Raw genomic sequence first — 25,437 nt, 5'->3', positions numbered from 1 at the left:
AAAAAAGTGATACCATGGGTTGGCTTAACCAAGTAAAAGAAGCAGCGAGAGATGAAAAAAGTGCTGTTTAAAAAGTGGACTTTAAATCCTAGTGAAGAAAATAAAAAGGAGCATAAACGCTGTCAAATTAAGTGTAAAAATATAATAAGGAAGGCAAAAAAGGAGTTGGAATAACAGCTAGCCAAAAACTCAAAAAGGTAATAGCAAAATGTTTAAGTACCTCAGAATCAGGGAAGCCTGCTAAACAACCAGTGGGACAACTGGACGATCAAAATGCTAAAGATAAGGTCATTTTGGAGGAACTAAATAAATTCTTTGCTCTCGTCTTCATGGCTGAGGATATTAGCGATTCTTTTTAGGTAACAAATCTAAGGAATTGTCACAGCTTTGTGTCACTAGAGGAGGTTTTGGAACAAATTGATAAATTTAACAGTAACAAGTCTCTGGGACCAGATGGCATTCACCCAAGAATTCTGAAAGAATTAAAATGGGAAATTGCAGAACTATTAACTGTGGTTTGTATCCGACCCTTTAAATCATCTTCTGTACCTAATGACCGAAAGATAGCTCATGACATACCAATATTTTAAAGAGGCTCTAGAGGTGATCCTGGCAATTACAGACCGATAAATCTAACATCACTACCGAGCAAATTATTTGAAACTAGAGTAAAGAATAGAATTGTCAGACACATAGATTAACCTAATTTGTTGGGGGAAAGTCAGCATGGTTTCTGTAAAGTGAAATCATGCCTTACTAGTCTACTAGAGTTCTCCGAGGAGGTGAACAAGCATGTGCACCAGGGGGATCCAGTAGATATAGTGTACTGAGACTTCCAGAAAGCCTTAGACAAGGTCCCTCACCTTAAATAAAGTAAGTTGTCATGGGATAAGAGGGAAGGTCCTCTGGATTGATATCAGTCCTATGGATTGATAACTGACTAAAAGACAAGAAACAAAGGGAAGAAACAAATGATCAGTTTTCAGATTGGAGAGAGTTAACTAGTGATGTTTCCCAAGGGTCTGTACTGGGACCAATCCTATTTAACCTACTTATAAATGATCTGAAGAAAGGAGTAAACAGTGAAGTGGCAACATTTACAGGTGATAGTAAACTGCTTAAGATAGGTAGGAACAAAACAGACTGTGAAGAGCTTCAAAAGAACCTCACAAAACTAGGTAATTGGGCAACAAAATGGCAAATTAATGTTAATGTTGATGAATGCAAAATAATGCACATGGGGGGGGGAATAAATCCCAACTATACATACAAAATGAGGGGAACTAATGTAGCTATTACCACTCGAGAGAGAGACATTGTGGATAGTTCTCTGAAAATATCCACTCAGTGCGTAGCAGCAGTAAAAAAAAGCACACAATGTTAGGAATCATTAACAAAGGGATATAGAATAAGACAGAAAATATCGTATTGCCTCTATATAAAACCAGGGTACGCCCGCAATTTGAAGACTGTGTATAGATGTGGTCACCTCATCTCAAAAAAGATATATTGTCATTGGGAATGATTCAGAAAAGGTCAACAAATGATTAGGGGTTTGGAACGGCTCCCATATGAAGAGAGATGAAAAAGATTGGGACTTTTCAGCTTTCAAAAGAGGAGACTACGGGAGGGATATAATATAATTCTATAAAATCATGACTGATGTGAAGAAAGTGAATAAGGAAAAGTTATTTGCTTCTTCCCATAACACAAGAACTAGGGGTCGCCAAATTAAATTAATAGGAAGCAGGTTTAAAATAAACAAAAGGAAGTTTTCCTTCACTCAGCACATAGTAAATCTGTTAGGATTGCTTGCCTAGGATGTTGTGAAGACCAAGACTTTAACAGGATTAAAAAAAGAACTAGATACATTTATGTAGAATAGGCCCATCAATGGCTATTAGCCAGGATGGGTAAGAATGGTGTCCCTAGCCTCTATCAGAGGCTGTAAATGGATGACAAGAAAGGGATCATGTGAGGATTACCTGTTGTGTTCACTCCCTCTGGGGCATCTGGCGTTGGCTGCTGTCAGCAGACAGGATACTGGGCAAAATGGACCTTTGGTCTGACCCAGTATGGCCTTTCTTATGTTCTCATCTAAATCCTACTGAAATATCCATAATAACTTATGTTTCTTCATTTTTCCAGTTTTAGTTGTGTTCATCTTGTCATCTTCCTATGGGCTAAAAGAGTTTTAGCAATAAGTTAGAAGATATTTTTATCTGGCTACAGTTAGTGTATGTTGAATGGAATCTAAAATTCTTTGGAGCTTTCACTGAATAAAACATGACTGATGAGTAAAATTCAAGATATGGAATAGGTTAAAGTTCATGAAAATAATCTTAAGGTTCCATCACTTTAGGGTCTTGGTTAACAACATGACCCACACTATAGAGTAGGGAGGTGTGCCAGCGGAAGAAATGCACAAAGCTGGATAGAGGGCTATAAGTGGTATTCACAAGTATTTCTGTGAATGAAGATATTATTGGCATGCATTCAGGCATCCCATTTCCTGAAGCTTTAGTGTGCATTAGTAGTTAGAGAACAAAATTGATTTACAGAAAAAAATGGCATCCATTACTTTCCTTTGTGACCAATATCAAAAAGTAAAGTCAATTTACTACTCTGTGGGGCAGGGACAATTGTGGTGTATTTGTATGATAGTAACAAAATGGATTAAAACAGGAAAAACATTTTTCTGCCTTTTTTTTAAAGACTTCTTATATACTCTAGAGATCGTTCACACTATCCAAATACAACTTCCTTCCTTCATGTTGAATAAAATATTAATAATGACCACCATGCCAGTCCCCTGAATCCAAACTGTTTTCTAGCCTTTTCACATCATAGCTATTGTTATAAGAATGTCATTAAATTGCCCACCATAATGATCCCTTTGGGTCACATGAATATTCAATAGCTGAAATTCATTCACTACACATAATTTGCAATTCGGAATTCCGTGAGTCAGAAAGTTGTTAAAAGAATCAGAATTTATGATTAGTGTAGTAATTGGATCAATCATTTGTAGCCCAGAAATGTTTATTGAAATGCATACATTAATATTTGATTTCACTTTAGCCGAACAACCTGGCAGACTTAATTTAGCATAGTTTCCAGAAATATCCCCTCATGCATGTATTAACATGAGTTGTAGAAGAAGAAAAATCCTAGCTATTATTTTGTCCCAAACTTCAATTAGTACTAATCCCATTCATCAGTGTCTCTTTGTCACAAACCCTATTTATTTGGGCTGTGAGTCATGTTTGCTAAATACTGTGTTCTGCTTTTTTCACATTAACTTATACCTCTGCAAATCTCTTATGCTTGTACACTTACCTCTTGATAAATTAGTTTCTTAGGGTAAAGTCTTTTGGGCAAATCAAAGATGACCAAAACCTCCTCTCTCTTATTTGAAGTGACATATTTAACTCCTTCTTGATAAATCACTTTTGGACTTTAATTATTTATATACTAGAAGATTTATCCAGAATTGTGCAGGTCTTTAACTCAATTAATTTTTGGTTTTTGGAAATTAAGTGAAAATGTACATACTTCATTTAAATCATTGTTCTAGGGTGGGGTTGGGGATGAGGGGTTCAGTATTCAGGCTGCCCTAGAGAGAAAGAGAGAGAGAATATTACCCCAGGCCTCTCTCAGCACAGCAACAAGGGGCCAGGGAAGAAGCACCTCTCCATGGTTGCTGCAGCTCCAGTGGCCACAGCTGGGGGAGAGGTGCATGTCCCCCAGCTGGGGCAGGTCTAGGTTAGTCCTCCCCCTGTGCTTCCCCAGCTAAAGTGAGAAAAGCAGCAAAATGCACTTTCCCCTCACTCCCTGATGAAGGAAAGCAGCTAGCAATGAATTGGGATGGGGAGGGAAGAGGGGAGCCCTACCCTACCCTACCTGAAGGGCACATGGGAGGTGGAAGGCTCAAGGCTGTGGCGGTCCTGGACCAGGAGGGTGGGGGAGCAGAACATGCCCTTAGCCAGCCCCTTTCACATGCCTGGTGATTCTGTCTCTCTTCTGTATGGCTTTATGAGAAGCAATCCCTTTTTCCTAGCTTAACGAAACCCTTACCTTGCTTTGTTATAATAAGAGAAAACTATACCGAATTTGGTGGTCCTAACTTTTTACCATTTATGAAGAATTCTTGAACAGGCCGACACACAGACAGACAAACCCTTTCAAATATATAGTGGATAAAAAACATTTGATAAAACAAAGAGTTGATCAAAAACAAAATTTGGCAACTAGAGCTTAAAATTCCTTAACCTCAGTCAATAGGTATGTGCTCCATTTTTAAAGAGAAATTCTGGTTTTAGAAATAAACATTTTGCTTTAGAAAATACAGTTGGTGATGGTAAAATATACTTTACCCCAGTCCCTTACCTTTTAGTGTAAATATTTCCCTTGCATATCAAACATCTGTGTATGTTGAAAGTACTAATTGTAGACTTTTAAAGATAAGCTAGATAATTTCATGGAGGTTAGGTCCATAAAAGGCTATTAGCTAGGGGATAAAATGGTGTCCTTGGCCTCTGTCTGTCAGAGGCTGGAGAGAGATGGCAGGAGACAAATCGCTTGATCATTGTCTTCGGTCCACCCTCTTTGGTGCTGGCCACTGTCGGCAGACAGGATACTGGACTAGAAGGACCTTTGGTCTGACCCAGTACGGCCGTTCTTATGTTCTTATGTTATGTACTTCATGATTCATTCTCATACAGCACACAAAAAGATCTGCGCTCTAATGATCAGCTGACTGGGACTATTAGAAAATATTTACCAGTACAATATGCAGGAGGGTAAATCCATAGAAATCAAAACATTCAACCAGTTTTACAAATTGTCTTTTTCAGCTGATAACCTACCTTCCAATCTCAAAGCCTAATTAAAATGGCTGTGCTTTGAATGGCCCTACCAGGTAAATGCAGTCAGATGGTGGAATTTCTTCTTTTGAAGAAGAAATTTTGTATGCAAATTTTTATATGCTAGAAATGTTTGCCATCTTGGATGGCCTTTTTTAATTAAAATGTAATTAATCTACCTTGATTAAATGTTAGTTATATGCCTAGGAATAAGAAACAAATTTCAAATTTAAAAGTCTGAAATAATTCCTGAACTGTTTTTCCTCTCCATGAGCAGATATTAGTATAAAAAAGAAGACTGTGTAAAGTGACCATATGACTGAACAATCACCTGGATCATTCCTTTAAGCACACAACTGTATGGCCCCACAGAGCAGGGTTCGCATGGACTAAACATATTCTAAGAGGGCTATTTAATAGAAAAATAGGCCAGTTCAATGCTGCAGAGAAGTAGCATTCAATCAATGTGAACATGCTCAACTGCAAATTAATTGACAATGTTACATACATGATTCTCTTTTAAGATGTACTATGTCTTTGTAAAAAAAACACCTAAGTATTCAAATCCCTTATTTGGACAAAATTAAAAGGACAACATTTTCATAGAACTTAGCGTGCTACCATTCAGAAAATGAAGAGAAGCAGCTCACGTAAATGTTTAAATTTTAGACATACAGTATTTTAAGTATCAAACAGTTGTACCAAACTGTAGCTTTCAATGAGATTCATCATGTTGGGAGAGTGTATAACAAAATATTAAAATCTTCCTCTTGTACTGAAGTCTAACAAAGACAGTCCTTGCAAAAATGCTTCCATTCACCACTAACTTCTTTGCATTGTGACCAGATTTTAAATGCAGTTTTCTTTGCAATTTCACTCATTAGTTTTTCAGCTTTAGTTAGAAATGATAGCCTTGGCATAGGTGGAAAATAAGAATCCTAATGCACTATGTATGGAAATGTTTCCTTTGGAAATATTTGCAGCTCACCGTTTGTCAGCCCTGTTAATCTGCCTGTAAATTTCCCCTGACAGATAAGATAGCGCCATATTAGAAGGACAGAACACAATCAGACTCCTTCATGTGGTGCTGAATCTGTACAGAAATTACTGCTTAAAAAATAATGTTTGATAGAACCCTAGTTGCTTTTGCTATTCCCAACCCAAAGAGAAGTTCATAGCACTTGATGGATGTAGTGGCTTTCTTCAAACTACAGAAGCTCTGTCTTTATAGTGCAAAAGCTAGACAATATGAATACTAAGAAACACTGAGATTTGTATGATAGAAATATAGACTCAAGGAATGTTTGCTGGACAAAACTGTTGAGATGTAACTGAAATGCATGCACTTACACTATATCTTAATAAATGGTTGTTGGTTCAGGAATCCCCATAAATTACTATTTTATCCTTATATAGCACAAGCTTGACATTCAATTGGACTCTATGGGAACCCTCAACCTGCGTAGTAAGAGTTGTTACACAAGACTTTCCTTAAACTACATTAATATTTTTAATCTTCAGTCTTTGAATCATGTTATATTTGTTAGATTGAAAAGCCCATTATTAAATATTTTCCCCATGTAGGTATTTATAAAATATAATCAAGTAACCCTTTAACCTTCCTTTTGTTAAGCTAAACAGTCTCAAGGAACTCAGTCTATTTCTGTAAAGCATGTGTTCTAGTCTTTTCATAATTCTCATGGCTCATCTCTGAGCCCTCTCCAATTTATCAACATCTTTTTGAATGGGCGTCACCAGAAATGGACATAGTGCTCAACTGCCAAATATAGTGGTAAAATGTCTTGTCTACTCTTACTCAAGATTCCCTTGTTCAGTGATCCTGGCAGAGCATTAATTTTACATGCCCCTTCATATAATAGCAGAACAGGGGATCAACAAATGAAATAAATAGACAACAAAATTAAAAGAAGCAAAAGGAAGTATAGGTTGAAACTCTTAACCAGGATTCTCTGGTCTGGCAATATCCATAGTCCGGCATAGATGTTGCAGGACCTGAGAGTCCTGGTGGAGGATCAGTGGCAGGGCAGTGGGCTGTAGGCAGTGAGCTGAGGGCGGGGCTGTGTAGTGCGTGGTAGCAGGTCTGCCCAGCAGGGCCAGGAGCTGCGATAGCTTGGTGGGGCCGGGATCCATGGCTGCTGGGTGGGTCCCAGGGCCAGCAGGAGGTGAGGTGCTGGCGGGGAAGCTAGCAGGACAGGGTGGGAGGCTGGAAGCAAGGAGTCCAGAAATTACCTCCCCTGGTCCAGCAACATCCCTCATTCAGGACCTATCAGGTCCCAAGAGTGCTGGATCAGGGAGGTCCAACCTGTACTACCTCATACAACACACAGCTGCTCATTGTCAGGGGATATGGTGAAGGCTAAAACTATTATCTGTGTTCAGAAAATAATTAGGTTCATGGAGAATAGGTCCTTTGATGGCTATTAGCCAACAAGGTCAGGGATTCAACCCCACTCTGTGGGCATCCCTAAGTCTCTGACTGCCAGATGCTAAGAATGGTTGAAAGGATGGATCATTTGATAATTGCCTTGTTCTGTTCATTCTCTTTGAAGAATCTGGTGGTTGGCCACTGTCAGAAGGCAGGATAGTGGGCTTCATGGATCTTAGTCTGACATTACATGGCTGTATTTATGTTCATCCATAGCTCCTGCATCTTTTCTCATTTCTGGCTTTGACTCTTTGCTTCCTAGACCCAGACATAGCTAGACTAATGTGACAATTACATAGTCAGCAGTATTGACAGCTCTTATAATTTTCTCATGAAATCTCATAGTGGCAAGATAAACTGCTAGTACTCTAATTTATTTTAACTTGTTCTTTACTATGAAATTAATTCTGGTTATGGTAATTAGATGTTTTAAAGGGCTGATATTTTTATTGCTGGCTTATATTTGCCCAAATAAAATTCCTACAGTCTGCTTTTTAGTAATGAACTTGTTCTTCAGTATGAAATATTTCTTACTTTGATGAAATTCAGCACATTTATTAATGTTGGTAATAATGTTATGTTCTCCACCTATCTAATTCTTGGTTTAAATACTCACATTTACTGATAATTTAAAAGTGTTTCTGTAGTTAGTCTTATAGAAGCTTCTAAAACTTGGGACTATCTCCAAGATGTTTGTGTATCACAGACTTCCTTCCTGGTCATTCTTAGGACATTTGCATAACCCAGCATCTTACAGTAAGCAAACTTTCTGAAATTGGAACCTTATTGTCGGAATGTATCAGCAGACAAATAGAACACTAACCACTGCTTTTTCCCGAAACACACACTTTCAGATGCATATAAGCTACAGCAAAGCCTCATAAATTAATATTTAAAAATGTGTCCTAAAATGTTTAATGGATAGTTGTTTCAAAGACTAGAAATGGATTTGCTGGATAAAGCTTTGTTGGATTTCAGAATATATGCTATCCAAAAACCTTTAAATGAAAGTGCCGGTCACAATTTTTAGTTGTGACAAAAGGTACGCTTTCTGAAAAAATGGCATTAGTTTTATAGTAAAATTGTGCACAGTACTTGACAAAAGGCCAAGGATGAGAGCAGACCTTATAGTGAACTATAAATGGAATCATTAGTGTTCTTGCAAGCGCGCCAATTGAAAATAATTTATAAACCAAAAAAAACAACCTCTTGCTTATTGTCGGCCATTGGGTTTTGAGAAAAATAGCTATCTGTACCACAGTATGGCTATAAAAGATAGTGGTAGGGGAAATGAAATGCCATATCAGAGACTGGGAAAATAGTTTTCAAACATGTGTCCCATTTATGCTACACTCAAACAAAAATTTCACAGCTGTGAAATGAAACAACATAATGACTGTTCCTCTATTAACATTTCACTACTGTTCTCCCCATTACTGCACAGAAAAGATATAGTGGCTTAGCTTTGCTGTCTGGTCTTGTAGTTTGTATATACTGTAATTTTGTTGGAAAAAATAGTTGTTGTTACTATTTTTTTTAAATCAGCTATCCAAAAATGTGTGAAGAATGGAACTGTTAAAAGCTCAGAGGTAATCTCTGTGGAAGACTAAAGTTAAAGAACACTTCAGGATGATAGCACAATTAACTTGCAAGATTGTATTCCATGTTTGCCTCAGTCAAAAGTCTTTTAGTCAGTCCTCCTGAATGAATACTGCAGTTTAACATTTCAGATTATTTACTTACAAAGCTACTCATTATTTACCTGATCATAAGAATTAAGCAAGCAGAGAGGAGTTAAAGTCTGATTCCGAGACTGCACGCTGAACTGGAAGCCAGTCCATAGTACAGGTTGGACCTTGCTGGTCTGGCACCTTTGGGACCTGACTGGTCCCTAATGAGGGAATTTGCAAGACCAGGGAATGTCCCTTCCCTCTTGGCCTATGCTGCCATCTGATTAGGGCTCCAGCCTGCCTCTGCTGCTGTCCCAGGGCAGAGCACCATGGCCAGAGATCCACACCTGGGGCAGAGCTTCCTAGCCAGGCAGTTCTGGAGCTGCACAGCTGGAGCAGAGCAGCTCAGCAGCCACCTGGCTCCGTGACTGGGGCTGGAGCTCTGCTGTCAGGGACAGAATCCTCTGGCTAGTGCTGGGGCTGGCGCTGGGGCTGGAGCTCCCCACTCCAGCTGCGTCTCCCTCTCCTCTCCCTCCCCCCACACACATGCCAGTGCCCCCTAAATGCATTCTTGCCCTGCCGCCAGACCTCCCTGTTCTTGGAGTCTATGATCCAGGAACACCTGTGGTTTATACTGGACCAGGGAGTTCCGGTTAAGGGAGGTACAACCTGTAAGTTTAAGCATAGCAGAATTTATTTCATCAGTTAAAAAATTAAAATGACATTTTATTTTTATGACTGGCCTTTGTTATCTTCAATTGTAACATGAAACTTGTTAAACTTATAACATGAAACTTGTTAAACTTATAAATTACCCATTGACCTAAATCATCACTAATCCAACTGTTTAAACAATGGTGTGTATATGTCTCTCTGTATCTATAGATATAGATAAAGAGAGAGGGATATGTAGATACTGGGGGTGTGTCTAGACTACAGGGTTTTGTCGACAAAAGTGGACTTTTGTCGACAAAACTATACCTGTGTCCACACTGCCTTTGAGTTATGTTGACATAACGTCGACAAAACTCAGCATTTTTGTTGACGTATGTAAACCTCATTCTACGAGGAATAACACCTTTTGTCGACAGAGTTCTGTCGATAGAAGGCATTATTGCATCTACACTGTCCTTTGCGTCCACACTGTTATGTCGACAAAGCGGCTTTGTCAACAGAAGCTTTGTCGACAGTATCTGTCGACAAAACCCTATAGTCTAGACATACCCATAGATATATCTTACACTGATGCTCCTTTGTTAAAGAACTTAAGCAAAAATTGTATTTTCCACTTTTTTCTCCTCAGCTGATTTTGTTGTTTTTAAATCAAGCTTTAGTCCTTATACTTATGGGAGTTATACTGGGCGGGGAGCAGTTGGAACCAGCTGGGGTTTTTTTAAGGAAAAATAATAACCTATGACTTAAAACCTCCAGCAGCCACTAAGTTGTACAATATCTAAATCTGTGTAATCATCTGATATTACTTGTGTTATCCTTATGATCCATTCCTCTGTCATGGTCTTCTTTTTATTTTTTATTTTTTTTATTACATCTGGTGTATGTTGTCCCAAATGATATCAAAAGCTCTTTGGGATGGACTCTATATGTACATGCATGTGTGCAACAAAGACCAAATTCTGCAATACAGGAACTGCCATAATATAAATAATTTTATTCTTTCTTTTAAATACAAATGTGTTCATTTAACAGAAAATATTTCTAGTAGCTTTTTTGCTGTATAGAAGTTTACTTCCTTGGCAAAGGCAGGAGGAAAGAAGGGTAAAGTAATGAAACCAGCTACACTAGTTTGGATTGTGGGCGAGGGGGGAAAACAGTGCTCTACTGAACAGAGTTTAGGTAAACTACTAACCAATCTTATCTGTACTGGACAGGTACACCTTCAGGAGTACCTTCAGAAGAAGTCAAGAAAAATGTACAACATGTAAACGAATGTGCAGTCCCTCCACAAAAAAGAACAAGGCGGAAGCTAATGAATTCTCCAGTGATAGCACAAAGTCCTGAAGCTTTCAAACAGTCTAGCCTTAATCGCCTGGAGGATTCCCTCAGCAAGGATGTCCGTCCTATTGTGTATACACCAGAAGTTGGTAGAAAATCTATTCCAATCTTTTGTACACAGACTGTGGTAAAGCAACCATTACAAGTGGCAAGCCTTCCCGAAGTGAATAGCTGTAATGCAGATATTCATTTCCCTTTGAAAAAAGAGTGTGGCATGGACGTCACATATAACGTGATACCACAGTATGAACAGATAGACATGAATTCAACAGTGACTCTGTACGAAGGTACAAGTAACACAAATGATCCTTGTGCTGACTTGTCTGAAAAGGAGTCACACCTGTGCAGCAGCAGCAGTGTTTTACAAAGGTAGTTATGTACATCCGTGCATTAGATGTCCCCATTCTTTTCTGACATGCTTTGTTTTATACAGTTTCTTTTCATGCGGTTGATCTGTTTTTCTTGTGCTGTTTTCTATTCTTCTAGTAAACTTAAATAACTAATGGTGTAATTTTTTTTTTCTGGAAGTTGGCAACATTCGTCATTGAAGTCAATAGTAAAATTTACATAAGACATTAAAGACAAAATTCAAATTAATTTGCTGATTATCCTGGACATTTTGGATTTATTTTGGTACCTATACTAAGAGATGATATAGCGGGTACTTACTGGAAGTCAGGAAATTGAGTACTATTACCAGTACTGCTTCTGTGAGGCCTTAGACAAACTGAGATTCAGAGAAGTTAATATTCCTATCTGTAAAATGGAGAAGTACTGATCCTCCTTCAGAAGCCTTTTGTACTACCCTGAAAAAAACTGCAATGTAAAGGTTAATTACTAATCTCATAGTACCATGCTGTGGCTTTCAAAATAAAAGTTCTAATGTCCTTACTTTTCAAAAAAGAAATAACTGTTTCTATTTTTATTGGAATGTTTATTTTATGTCCAGTACTGAGTTTTTCAGTTGTAGAACACTTATTTGGCATCAAGTGAAAAGTAACTGTTTTCATCTGGGATATGTTTTTCATAATTTAAATTAGTATCTTAATTGAATTTCAGACTTGGTCTTCCTTCATTGCTGAATAGAAATCCTGGTCCAATACACGAGCAGCCATCATATATGGCAATGACTTCTGCTGCTGAGAGGAAAAGGAAGTTATTAAGGTAATTTTAAAAAAAGTGTCTGTTCCATGAGCTTTCACCTACAGTTTTAATTTTTATTACAATTATGATGTGAAGAAGTGTCAAGTATCCAGAAATTAACTTCTTATGCCCCACAAAGGGTTTGACAATTCATATTTAAGTATATAATCTTCCCAAATTATGTAGAATCTGTTCTTAAAGTTTTTTATATAAACTATTTTTTTAGTTTTAGTCAAACCAATAAAGATTAACATTGCATTTTCATAATTGTCTTACACTGGGGGGAAATTATTTCTGATTTAGAAGAGGCCAGTTGCATCATCTCATCTTATGGACTGTGCACTACTTAGATCCTGAAAGTAGGGATGTAAAAAAAGCTATAAAAACAGTAGCCATCAAAAATCCTAGTAGTTACACAGTTAAACGTTTTGGGGATGTACAGCCACATGGGACTAGGAAGGGATGCCCCTGCCACTCCTGAACAGCTGGTGCCTGCTGCTCCTGGAGAGCCAGCTGATGCTTATCAGTTAACTGATTAAACTTATATCCCTACCTGAAAGAGAATGTTTATTAGTAATAGCAACAGTGAACATAATAGAAGCGCATGTAGGAGAAAGGTGGCCTTATGTTTTGTGGAGTTACCCAATGGCCTGTGAAAAATCACTTCTGAATATTGAGAGTAGAAATCTCCATCTTACACAGACATTCCTACTTCTTGATAAAGTATATCTAATTTTCAAAGAGATGCTATTAAAGTATCCTTTAGCAGAAAATTTTAATTAAAATTATAACCAAAAAAGGTATCTCTTTAAATACATTACTGTTATAAAGTTCCATTATTTGTTACTGACAGTAATACATACTGGTGTTAAGTTATTTTTTATATATGTATCAAACCTCTGTCCATTAAAATGCTTCTGAAGAAGTCATGAATCCTGAGATCAAGTTTCAAGTAGCTTTTTTTTAATATTATTAGCACTTATGAGTGACAAATGCAACCCTAGTTTTATGAGTGTACAGGCAGTCCCCGGGTTACGTACAAGATAGGGACTTTAGGTTTGTTCTTAAGTTGAATCTGTATGTAAGTCGGAACTGGCGTCCAGATTCAGCCACTGCTGAAACTGACCGCCAGTTCTGACTTACATACAGAATCAACTTAAGAACCCCAAGCGTCCCCAAGTCAGCTGCTGCTGAAACTGATCAGCACCTGATTCCAGGAAGCCCGAGGCACAGCAACTCTGCCTCAGGCTTCCTGTAGTCAGTTTCAGCAGCGGCTAAATCAGGACGCCTAGGGCAGAGCCGCTGGGGTGCTGCTGGGTTGGTCCAGTAGCGCCCAGAGCGGCGCTGCGGGACCAACCGGCAGCGCCCCAGCTGCTCTGCCACAGGCGTCCAGAGAAAAGCCTAGTCTGCTGGGGGGGAAGAGACGTACTAGCTGCGCACCCCTTCCCCCCCCCCCCCCCCCCCCATCCCAGCAGACCAGGAAGACGCAGGCGGCGGACCGAGACGCACTGCAGTCCCGCCACCTGGGTCCTCCGCGGCTTTGCTCCCAGTCTCCCTGGTCTGCAGCAGGGAGACGGGGAGCAAAGCCTCTGAGGACGCTGGCAGCGGGACAGCCGCGGGGCGTCTGGGCTGTCCCGCTGCTGGCTTTCCCACGGCTTTGCAAAGCCTCGGGGAAGCCGGCAGCGGAGCGGCCCAGGGGTGCCTGGGTTGCCCCGCTGCCCGAGCCCCCCCGCGGCTTTGTAAAGTCTGAGGAAGCCGGCAGCGGAGCAGCCCAGGCGCGCCTGGGTTGCCCCGCTGCCCGAGCCCCCCCCGCGGCTTTACAAAGCCTGGGGAAGCCGGCAGCGGAGCAGCCCAGGTCCGCCTGGGCTGCCTCGCTGCCCGAGCCCCCCCATGGCTTTGCAAAGCCTCAGGGAAGCCGGCAGCAAAGCCGCGGGGGGAGGGGGGGCGCTCGGGCAGCGGCTTTGCTCCGCGTCTTCCTGGTCTGCAGACCAGGGAGACGGGGAGCAGCTTTTCTCGCCCGGAGTACACGGGCAGCGGGACCGCGAGGTCCCGCAGTCCGTGTACTCCGGGGCAGCCCCGTTCGTAACAGCGGATCCGACATAAGTCGGGGACTGCCTGGATATCATCTTAAAAATAAATCTTTAGTTATTCCTAATTTAGCAAAAGCACAGGCTGCATCACGGTTCGGGTACCTTTTTTAAAATGAAATGATTAAAGGTCTAGAAAACATGAGCTCTGAGGAAAGACTGAAAGAGATGTGTTAGTTCCTGGTGGGTCCCTACCTCTATCTTTGCCTGTGCCACCACAGGTATCAAGTGATCACAGCTCTCACTGGCTGCAAGATCACTGTTTGTGGGCAATGGAAATGGTGTCCCAGTCTGTACTGCTTCCCGCCGCTCCCGTTGGTTGTGAACAGCAATCCATGACAGTCTGTTAAAGAGAAGACTATGAGAGGGCATGATAACAGCTTTCAAGTACCTAAAAGTTTTTTACAAGGAGGATGGAGAATAATTATATTCTGTAAGAAGAAGCAGTGGGCTTAAAATTGCAGTTTGAGAGGGTTGGGTTGGACATTGAAAGTTTTTCCCAAACTATCAGAGAGGTCAACCACAAATATATTGCCTAAGGCGGTTGTAGAATCTCCATCATTGGAGATTTTTAAGAGCAGATTAGACAAGAACCTGTCAGAGATGGTCTAGATGGTGCTTGGTCCTGCTGAGTGTAGGGAACTGGACTTGACCTCTCAAATGTCCCTTCCACCTCTAGTATTCTCTGATTCTATGAATTGCTCTCTCAGTAATACTCCTCTCTTCCTTCCTAAAATTATACTGTCAGACCACAAGCGACACACATATTCCTAAGACCAGATAAGACCTATTTCACCGTCCCTTATCTATATCTGGGTGGAGGAGAGAGAAAGGAACTATATCCTTATTTATGGAGAAGGAAGCATTCCTTCATTTTCTCTTCCCCTTCCCCTGCCCCCTTGCCTTCTCTATACTAAATATCTCTCTCCCAATTCAGCATTGAAATACAGCATCTAAACCTTCACCAAACAGTACACACACTCACACAGAGACCCTTGATAAACATAGTAACAAGTAACTCTAGTTTACAGGTCAGTGACTGAAAGACAGACAGACAGTAACATGAAGGGGGGAGAAGAGTTCCTTGCTAAAGCTGCCTTCACTGAGTTTGGAGCCTCTTCCCAGGAGACAGGCTTAAGGGACATGGGAGTCTCAACGATAGCAGGAAGCTCATCCTATTCTTCATCAGTGTTCAGTTTCCAGTGTATTTGAGTAGAAAACAAGTTTTGTTTTGTTTGTTTGTTTTTAAGAGTCTTTAAACTTGAATTCTATAATATATGAAGGATAATACTTTAAAATCCTGTTAGAGAAATAAGAAAACATGTATAAATGTAGCTGTCCTTTATATTTTAAAACTGACTGTGCCTTGATTTCAAAGTTGTCTTGGCGAATCCCGTCATGGAAGGTGGGGGGAACAAATGTGATAATAGAGTGATATATCACTAACAGCTTCATGTTCATTATAGTTCATTATCATGCTTTAATTCCATTAGTTGAAATACTATACAATAGTAGTTTTCTTCTTTTAGTAAACTCAGCTACCACTACCTTACTTAAAGCTTAGCTGTGAAATGATTGTCTTCCTCCACCCAACTGCTGCAACTGTATGATGGCAGTGGGAGAAGTATTATATTCATTAAAAATTGACTGGAGCAGTGTACACAAGTTGAGCATGCCAATGATTCTTTATGCATGTTGTTTTTTTAGTGTGCTTATTTCCTTAATTGTTACTGTCCAACTATCATGAATTGCTTCCCAAATATTAGTGGAATTTTGGATTATATTGTAACATTAAATGATAAATTTGTGGGGAGGTTTATTTTCACAATTAATACATTCCTACAAGATTGTACTACAAAGTTTTAAAAGAAAACTGTTTGAAATGATGTGTGGACATCAGAAAGAAAACTGAGTTTATTCTATTGCATTTTCTTAGTAAAATACTTAATGGATAATACTGTGTACTATATTTTCATGCTGCATGTTCTGAAATACCAAAGGTACAGTGAGTGGGTGTAATGTAACTTCTTTTGTTTGCCTTTTTTGTTTGCCTTTTTTCAAGTTCTGGGACAAATACTGAATTAAGTTGCCTGCAAAATCCTGTGTCTGCAAAGCGTATTCGACAAGATACCTTGTTAAGTCAGAAAACTTTACGAGTGCCCAAACCAGTAGGTAAGTGTCAAAATTATAACTTGCGTTATTAAACTGGAATTTGTGGTAATGGCTGGTTGTGTAATAGGCCCAAGATTAAATTTTTACATTTACAATTTTTCATTTTCATGGTTTGCTGCTGTGATCAGTCAACTAAGCTACTTGCTGAATGTGGTGCATCCATTCATTTAAAAACACAAACCAAAAATACAACTTGGAATAGATCTAGTCAGTTACTGGGTCTTGATTAGACATGGCCCCAATATTCCAAGTTCATAACAAATGTAAATGATAAGACTCTCTAATTTTAATAGGTAATTTAATGATTGTAATCACCCTAAAAGCATACTTTTCACTGGTAGCAGGTTTGATCTGGCATCAAATTTAAGTGCCTCCTATGTAATTTCCATATCTGCTTTTATTGAGAAATAAAATAATCTCTTAAGTACTTTGCCAAACCTGTTTTGAATGCTTACTTCATCTTTTAACATCTTTTGGATTACTTTTTCCAAATAGAGATTTATTAGATACATTTTTATACCATTTGGGAGAACACAGCAGTGAAGTTGAGAAAATGAAATTTGCAAGCAATCTTGAGAGATTCTTTATCTGCTAGCAAATTGTTTACAATACTATAAGTGGTGTTCCCAGAAAAGTCTGCAAAAGGTGATCGCAATAGTGGCTCACAAGAAACTCCTATCTTAGCTATAGAAAACGTTGTGTTACAACAAATTCTATTACAGATGTAAAACGTATGAAGAGCATTTGTCCCACAATTTTTCAAAATAAGTTCTAATTTAACACTTAGTCTCTGTGCGCTCAGAGTGCCCTTTGCGTACACTAATATATTTTGAATTATTATTAGTCTCTTGGCATTGCTGGCTGTTACATACGGGTTAATCCGAAGTATTCTGCAAGTCTGTCTCAAATTTAATGATCTTTTACTTGTGCTTTTAAGCATTATCTTCCCTAATCTCATTCTCCCCAGCCAATGTTTCACACACATTTCTCTTAATCCATCCTTTTGGCATCTCAGATCACTCTTGATTTTGCACCGTCTTTTAGGGTCCTATTTACTCTCGGTCATAATCTCCAAAAGAATGTTTACTGAGGCTATATCTATACTGGTAACTGAACAACACAACTTTTGTTAGAGGTGTTAAAATGACACTCTTATGGAAGACAAAAGTTTTGCCGATTACAGGAGAGCTCACTTGCTGACAAAGCTAACACCCCTCATTAGGGCTAAAAAATTTTGCTGGGAAAAGAGACTATAAACAGTAACTAGACTGCCCAACTTTTGGGCTTGTCTACACTACAAAGTTTTGTCGAAGAAACTAACGATGACATGAAAAAAATCTACAAAAGCAAAGTTGCTAAAGCATGTTCACTTGTGCTCCCTTTCTGAATGAATTGTGTCCACATTGGTGCACCATGATTGACAGCATGAGTAATGCACTGGGTATGTATCTCGCAGTGTCTGGTGACGTGATCTGTCGCTAGATATGGGAACACAGAACAGAGCATGGCACATATTGGGACTGCGTAAAACATCCCATCAAACATGGCTTTATATCCCAGTGACTTCTGGCTTCCTTCTGTGCCATTATTCCAACCTCCAGTCTTTGCTATGCACTCAGCATTTGCAGTAAGAAAAGATGGATCCCGCACTTCTCTCCTATGTTCTGTTAAATGTCATGAGGACGTCACACATGCCAGCACAGTTTGTGAAATACAGGCAGAGGAAGATTTGCAGGTTCCTGACATGCTACATGATGTGGACAGCAGCAAATTAGCATTGCTTTTGACATTGACAGAGCAGGTACATAGTGTAGATCATCCCTTTTGGAGGAGGGAAAGCAGCACTGATGTATGGGAGTGCATCATCATGCAGTTGTGGGAGGAAGAGAAGTCAGTACAGAACTTTAGAATGCATAAAGGTACCTTCCTGAAGTTGTGTGCTTGAACTGGCCCCTGACCTGCAGCACAAGGATATCAGAATGAGAAATGCCCTATCAATGGAGAAGCTTTTGGCAGTTGCTGTTTAGAAGTTGCACAGAGTAGAGCAGCAGTTTCCAACCCTTGGACCATGGCCTAGGGTGCCAGGGCTAGAGTACACCATTCTCAACACAGCTGTTGGAAGAGTCATGTCCCGCTCCACCTCTCAGCCAGCCAGCACCGGGCTGGGGTGGGGTCTCTTCCCAGACATGGAAAAGCGCTTTGCTGCACAGTGGAAGGGCTGTGCAGATCCTGGGCGGGGGAGCCTTGGAGCAGCCTCGACCCAGGCATAAGCGCTCAGCTGGCAGCTAGGAGGCAGTGCAGGGCTAGTTGAGGGGGCAGGGCTAGTGCTGTGCGCTCTGGAGATGGAAGGACCTAAGGGGCAGGGAGCTGGCACGGGGGGGGGGGGGGCAGGAATAGTGTGGGGTGGGTCTCTAAGAGTCAGGGGCTGACACTAGGGGACACTGGAGAGTCCAGGGTGGGGAGCTGGCACTGGGGGGAGGGAGGGATTGGTGCACAGGGGCTCTGGAAACAGGAGGCTGGCACTGGGGGGATCTGGTGGGGGAGCTCTAAGGGGCAGGGGACTGGCACTGAGGCATTTGGAAGGGGGCTGGCACTGGGGAGGTTGAGTGCAGGGGACTCTAGGGTCAGTGGCTGACGCTGGGGGGTAGTGGAGGGATGCGGGACTCTAGAGGCTAGAACTGGGAAGTGGGGCTTTTGGCGGACCAGTAACATTTTATTTGCATCCTTGCATATTTGTTATTTGCATAATGAATATGTAACTATGCAAATAAAATGTTACCAGTCTGCCAAAAGTTTGTGAATGAGGTTGTTGGTATAAAAAAGATTAGGAACCCTCTGGTGTAGATAAAGCCTTTAAGTAATCTCACTATAATCTTCCCAAAAATTTGTGAAGCCCACTTAGCGAGACCATAACTAACACTAATCAAAACATTTTAACTAAATTGTTCTTTATTAAAATGTATCAGAGGGGTTACTGTGTTAGTCTGAATCTGCAAAAACAACGAGAAGTCCTGTGGCACCTTATAGACTTAACAGATTTATTGGAGCATAAGCTTTCATGAACAAAGGCCCACTTCATCAGATACGTGTCCGAGTGGGTCTTTGCCCACAAAAGCTTATGCTCCAATAAATCTGTTAAGTCTACAAGGTGCCACAGGACTTCTCATTGTTTTTATTAAAATGTGTTGTTTTATCAAAATCAAAATGTATTTATTTCAATTAAGTTTTCTACATAAGGTTACTGAGGTCTAGGGTGGAGACTGGTTAATTCCAGCGTCCTTTTTTCATCCAAACAGACATTTTGACATAATTGTCTTTCAAAAAAATCTTTAAAGGGTTGGGTTTTCCTTCCACAAATTTCAAAAGTTGTCAAGGAATAGAATTTTTGCTCTCTGGACAGCTCTTAACCGTAATCCTACAGGATGTAGTCTATAACAGCGGTTCCCAACCACCAGGCCGAGGACCGCTGCTGGTCCACAACCCAATGGCTGTGAGGCCGCAGCGACTGCTGAAGCTCAAGCCGGCTGTTCATGGTGGCTGAGGTACAGCCAAAGGAGATGGAGCAGGAGGCACCTTCCTCTGCACTTGGGAACGGAGGGGGCACGAAGGAGGAGGGAGTGCACACACCACCAACAGCCGCTCTCCCTGTTTGCATGGCTACTTTTGCCAGCAATGGTGCTAGGGCTGAGGCGGTGGCAGGAGGAGGAGCCTTCCCACCTTCTCGGTAGTGGCAGCCAGCTGGGGCTCCGGCTTCCCCCCTCTACCCATGGGGGTGCAAGACATGCTTGAGGAGGAAGTGCACATGCTGCCAAAAGTCGCTCCCCCTTTCCACATGGCAGTAACAGCCACACTTCTGAGGGAGAGGGGGCAGCCTTGGCCTGGGGAGAGGTGGGGTGGGGGGGCACAAAGGAGTGTTGGGTGAGGGCATGGTAGGGTCACGGGGCAAAAGTGTTGGTATGGGCTATAATGGTCAGAGGCTAAAGGTTCAGAGGACAAAGGGTGATGGGCACTGGGGAGCAAGGGCCTGGGTTGGGGCTAGGTGATTATGCAGTATTTACATATTTGCATGCTCGTTATTTGTGTAATGAACATGCAAATACAATGTTGCCAGTCTGCCAAAGGTTTGTGAATGGGTTTGCTGGTGCCTGGTATAAAAAAGGTTGGGAACCACTTGTCTATAACATCTTGCATAATGGTGTACTTTGTCAGAACTTCAGTTTCGTGTTTATTTGTGGAAAAAACCTCATACCAGCACTACTATCGTCTTTCATTTGGAAAAGGAATTAGAATTTTAGATTTGTTGTCCCTTTCTTTAGCAGAATTTAAAAAGAAACCTGAGTCTTCTCTATCTTTGTTATTTGAGGGAAGAGATTATATAGAAAACTTTGAGCAACATTGTTTACTAGATCAAAACTGAAATCTGCACCACAGAAGAGGATGCAAAAATTATTTTAAGCTACCTATACTTTCTCTCCTCCACCATTCTTAGTCCTTCCCAGGGGCTGACAATCTTCTTGTGCAGTTTAGAGTAGATTGAAGGCTGCTCTCCTTTTTACTATGCTGACTTGAGGTTTAAGGCTTGGTCTCTCACACCCTATCCCACAGACAAAACTAGCAATATATAGGGTTTATTTTTTAAGTTTATCATAGACAGACATGCTTCTGTACTTCCAGTATTGTGCACAGTGCTATCTGAGTGTCACCTGTTTCTACCAAGTATTGGGGAAAAGAGAATACCCATACCAATTTCTGTAACTGTATTGTGAAGGAATCCTGTATTTGACCATCTAGTTAATACAGGCAGTCGCCGAGTTACGTACAAGATAGGGACTGTAGGTTTGTTCTTAAGTTGAATCTGTATGTAAGTCGGAACTGGCATCCAGATTCAGCCGCTGCTGAAATTGATCAGTTTCAACCGTGGCTGAATCTGGATGCCAGTTCTGACTTACATACAGATTCAACTTAAGAAACCCAGGTGTCCCCAAGTCAGCTGCTGCTGAAACTGATCAGCGGCTGATTCCAGGAAGGCTGGGGCAGAGCGACTCTGCCTCGGGCTTCCTGTAGTCAGCCGCTGGTCAGTTTCAGCAGCGGCTGACTTGGGGATGCCTGGGGCAGACCAGCTGGGGTGCTGCTGGGTTGCTCCAGTAGCGCGGCTCCTCGGCGCTACTGGAGCAACCCAGCAGCACCCCAGCTGCTCTGCCACAGGCGTCGTGATTCAGCTGCTGCTGAAACTGACCAGCAGCGGCTGAATCAGGACGCCTGGGGCAGAGCAGCTGGGGTGCTGCCTGGTTGGTCTGGAGCGGCGCTGCGGGACCAGCCCGGCAGCCCTCAGCTGCTCTACCCCAGGGGTAGGCAAGAAAAGCCTGGTCTGCTGGGGGGGGGGGGGGGGCATTAGCTGCACCCCCCCTCCCCCCAGCAGACCAGGGGGACAGGAGCAAAGCCGCAGAGCACGCCCGCAGCGGGACAGCCCGGGCCCGCCTGGGCTCTCCTGCTGCGGGCGTGCTCCAAGGCTTTCCTCCCTGTCTCCCTGCAGACCAGGGAGATGGAGAGCAAAGCCACGGAGCACGCCCGCAGCAGGACAGCCCAAGCGCGCCTGGTCTGTCCCGCTGCGGGCGTGCTCCGCGGCTTTGCTCCTGTCCCCCTGGTCTCCTGGGGCGGTCCAGCAAAGCCGCTGGACCCCCCCAGCAGACCAGGGGGACAGGAGCAAAGCCGCCCAGGCGGCGGGAGTCCCGCTGCCTGGGGGCGGCTTTGCTCCGGGGCAAACGAGCAAAGCCGCCCAGGCAGTGGGACTCCCGCCGCCTGGGTGGCTTTGCTCGGGTGTCCCTGGTCTGCTGGGGGGGTCGAGAAGCTTTTCTCGCCCCGGAGGACACGGGTGGCGACCCGCCGCCCACGAGCTCCGGGGCGAGAAAAGCCCCGTTCGTAAGTGCGGATCCGACATAAGTCGGATCCGCGTAAGTCGGGGACTGCCTGTACTGCAAAATATTAGACATGCCAAAAAGTTTTTTTTTTTTAAAGAAAAGGAATAAACACAAATTAGTTTCCCTGCTTCTCAGACATTATGCTTAGCAATATACTAAATACCATGTCTCTGTGGGTAAGAAGAAAGAGTTCAGTTCTTACCTCAGTAGCAGTATTCCATTTTTTCAAAAAAACATGCTTTCAGGGAAAGAATGTGATGATGCTGAATAGTTAACAGTAAATTCAGGGTTTTTTCCCAAAACTGAGAGAGACAATGGCACATTTTCAATGTTTGAATAGAGTATAAGTCATATTAGAAAATAAAGATGTGATGGATGGGAGGAGTGCTGTCCCGTTCTAAACATCCCAGCATTCAGTACCTAAAGGGTTAAACCCAGGTAGCTAAGAAATATTGGCAGAGAGCCAATAGAACCAATGGGAAGAAAGTGTTGAGATTTGAAAGGAAATCTCTTTGCTGCTTTTCTTTGTGTATTTTTTGAAACAGGAGCTAGGGCAGGGAGGAAGATGAATTGAATTGTCAAGGTTGTTATCCACTTTGACACTTCGAATGCAGAAAATGACGCTCGCAAGACACCTTAAAATACGGTGCCTCTAAATTTAAAAATCCCCCAAATCACAGATTCCCTGTCCTTGGGAGGTATGCTGCCACCACCCAAGTGGGGAAAAAAACACAAAAACCCTTTCTTCTTGAACCCAGGAGGAGTCACTTGGGAATTTCTTCCAGAGGGGTATCCCAAGCTCTTTTACCACAAGATAGCTTGGAAATAAAATAAAGAAAACAAATGGGAATCTCTGATAGCTGACCTGTCTGTTTTAGGCATGCATGCAGACTTCCTATTACCTTCCAAGACTCAAGAATCAGATCTTAAAAAATATTATTTTTATTAACAAAACAAAAAATATACTCTGTAAAGCATACTTGGTGCTAGGTGTTATAGAGCAACTGAGAAAAAAAGATTAAAGTACAGAGAATTACTTCTGTGGGATTCAGCTTTAAGTACAGTATATTGGGGGTGGGGGAGGACATGAACTCAGTACAGAGGAGTGTAACCAAACAACAAAACAAAGAAAATAATTTGATCGCATCTAAATAATTCCCTATCACTTACATATCCATATCTTCAAGGTCCAGTCAATTTCTAGTCATGGGTATTGCTTTTCTGGGCATGAATATCCCTGTGATTCGATTAATCTTTTTCCTACAGCTCCTGTTTTTAAAAACCCACAAAGAAAAGCAGCAAGCAGATTTCCTTTCAATTCAAATCTCAATGATTTCTTCCCATTGGTTCTCCAGGCTCCCTGTCAATATTTCCTAGGTACCTGGGTTTAACCCTTTACTTATTGAATGCTGGGATGTTTAGAGAAAGACGCCATTCCTCCCATTCATCAAAAAAGGGTACATAAAGTATACATAAATATTTGTACATATTTTGTATACAATATACAGTCACTGTCAGTAAAGTACAAAGTTGAGTGGAGTCCTATGCCTCTCTTTCTGGTCATATTTCTGTATTTTTCACTACAATCTTCATCTATTTCTGCATTAGGACTTGGAACAAGGAGCCGGAAACAAGAATCAGATATGCAGAGAAATCTTGCTAGAAGCCTTTCTGAAGGAAATGTAACATTGAGTATGAAATCAAGGACCTCAAAAAACCTTTTAATTTGTGTTTCTAAGAAAAAGTAAGTTGTAGGTTTGAGGATTCATCCTAATTTCAGACAAGATTGAAAGCATGCAAGTAAAAGATGGACTTTGATTTTTCCTGCTGCAGGAAAGTCTGAGGATAAGTCCGAGACTTATCAAACCATGTCCGTCACTGTACTACGCAATTCTAGAATGATCATTCACCTTTCCAGTGAGGATTTCATTAAAATATATTTTTGCATTCTATCTTCCAATAAACACATACAGACTTCTACTACTGTGTTTTAGCAAGAGAATAGAAATGAGTCATTGTGGGGAGACAGTGATGTTTCTCTAACTCTTGCACACATATTAATAAATTAATACTTTGCAGTACTCTAACTCGTCAGGAGCCAATGTTGTCATCTTTTTAAAGAAATCCTTTTTTTATGTCACTTACAAATTCTTATTCTTTATTATGATACACCAAATGTTTAGGTAATTAGAACATTGAGATTATTGCTTTTATGCTTTTCACTGAAATTTTCTACTATTAAACTTACAAGTAAATGAAATAGTCCCTTATGTTAATACATTCATACTTTAAGCATTAGGATGTCAATTTGTTCTAAAATATTAATGTGCTAACACAGGGTGCTAGCACCAACGTGGTACCAGGAAATAGGAAAAATGTATAATAGGTTTTTTTTTTTTTTTTAAATGGTAGCTATAATATTTTGAGCTCAGACTTTTAATCTGACAGTTTTTAATTTGTTGCTTAACCTAATTGCTTGAACAACATAAAGGTAAATGCTCCTTTGTATTTTGATGTTTTATAGTTTTTCAAAGCTCTAATTTTGTTGTAAATGCGTCAATTTCGGTAATTGTTCTGAATAAAGTTTTTATAGCTATAAACAAAAGGAAGAAATGTCATGTGAATTTAAAGTTTAGAAAAAAATGAATTTTGCTGTGGCTACCTCTTCTAAACTAAAGATTATCTTAATGAACATTTGTTTTCCTGGTAGTGTGTTAATAATTTTAGACTATGCTGGCCATTTTGTCATATGCCTTAATCACGTTAGCAAGAATTATTTAATCTAGGATCATGACCTTGTATGTCTCTGCAAACATAACATTAGGCAAGCGGTGACCCAGTCCTTTTGGTATGACCTATTGACATCAATAGTGAAGTTCTGCTTTTGATAGAGGGACTCTGGGATTTATCCTGTGGTCTCTGACACAGAGAGCTTCCATTCCAAGAAACCAAGAAGCATATGTAGGGGGGAAAGGGAGAAGATGACTATCAAACACTTTTATAAATGTCTACATTTTTTTATATATATTTTAAGCAAGTAAACATAATCTTTCCCCAACTGCCCCTCACAATGTCATAGTATGTGGATTGATTTATTATAGTCATGCAGAAATGCATCCTTGG

At 41.0% G+C, this 25,437-nt stretch overlaps 1 protein-coding gene across 3 annotated transcripts in view; it reads left to right on the top strand.

Moving 5' to 3' along the window:
* The window catches only part of KIF18A (kinesin family member 18A), a 109,848-nt gene extending 85,453 nt beyond the window's left edge, over positions 1 to 24,395 (top strand). For all 3 annotated transcript variants that reach the window (XM_006111516.4, XM_006111514.4, XM_006111515.4), the window contains exons 14-17: positions 10,871 to 11,363; positions 12,054 to 12,158; positions 16,287 to 16,396; positions 23,923 to 24,395. In XM_006111516.4, the coding sequence (XP_006111578.1) occupies positions 10,871 to 11,363; positions 12,054 to 12,158; positions 16,287 to 16,396; positions 23,923 to 24,062 (848 nt within the window). In that variant the 3' untranslated portion in view covers positions 24,063 to 24,395. The remainder of the gene's footprint in view (positions 1 to 10,870; positions 11,364 to 12,053; positions 12,159 to 16,286; positions 16,397 to 23,922) is intronic.
* Positions 24,396 to 25,437: the final 1,042 nt, after the last annotated feature.

This window comes from Pelodiscus sinensis, chromosome 4, assembly GCF_049634645.1.
Source record: "Pelodiscus sinensis isolate JC-2024 chromosome 4, ASM4963464v1, whole genome shotgun sequence".
NCBI lineage: Eukaryota > Metazoa > Chordata > Testudines > Trionychidae > Pelodiscus > Pelodiscus sinensis.
This window is presented reverse-complemented; position numbering and strand designations above follow the sequence as displayed.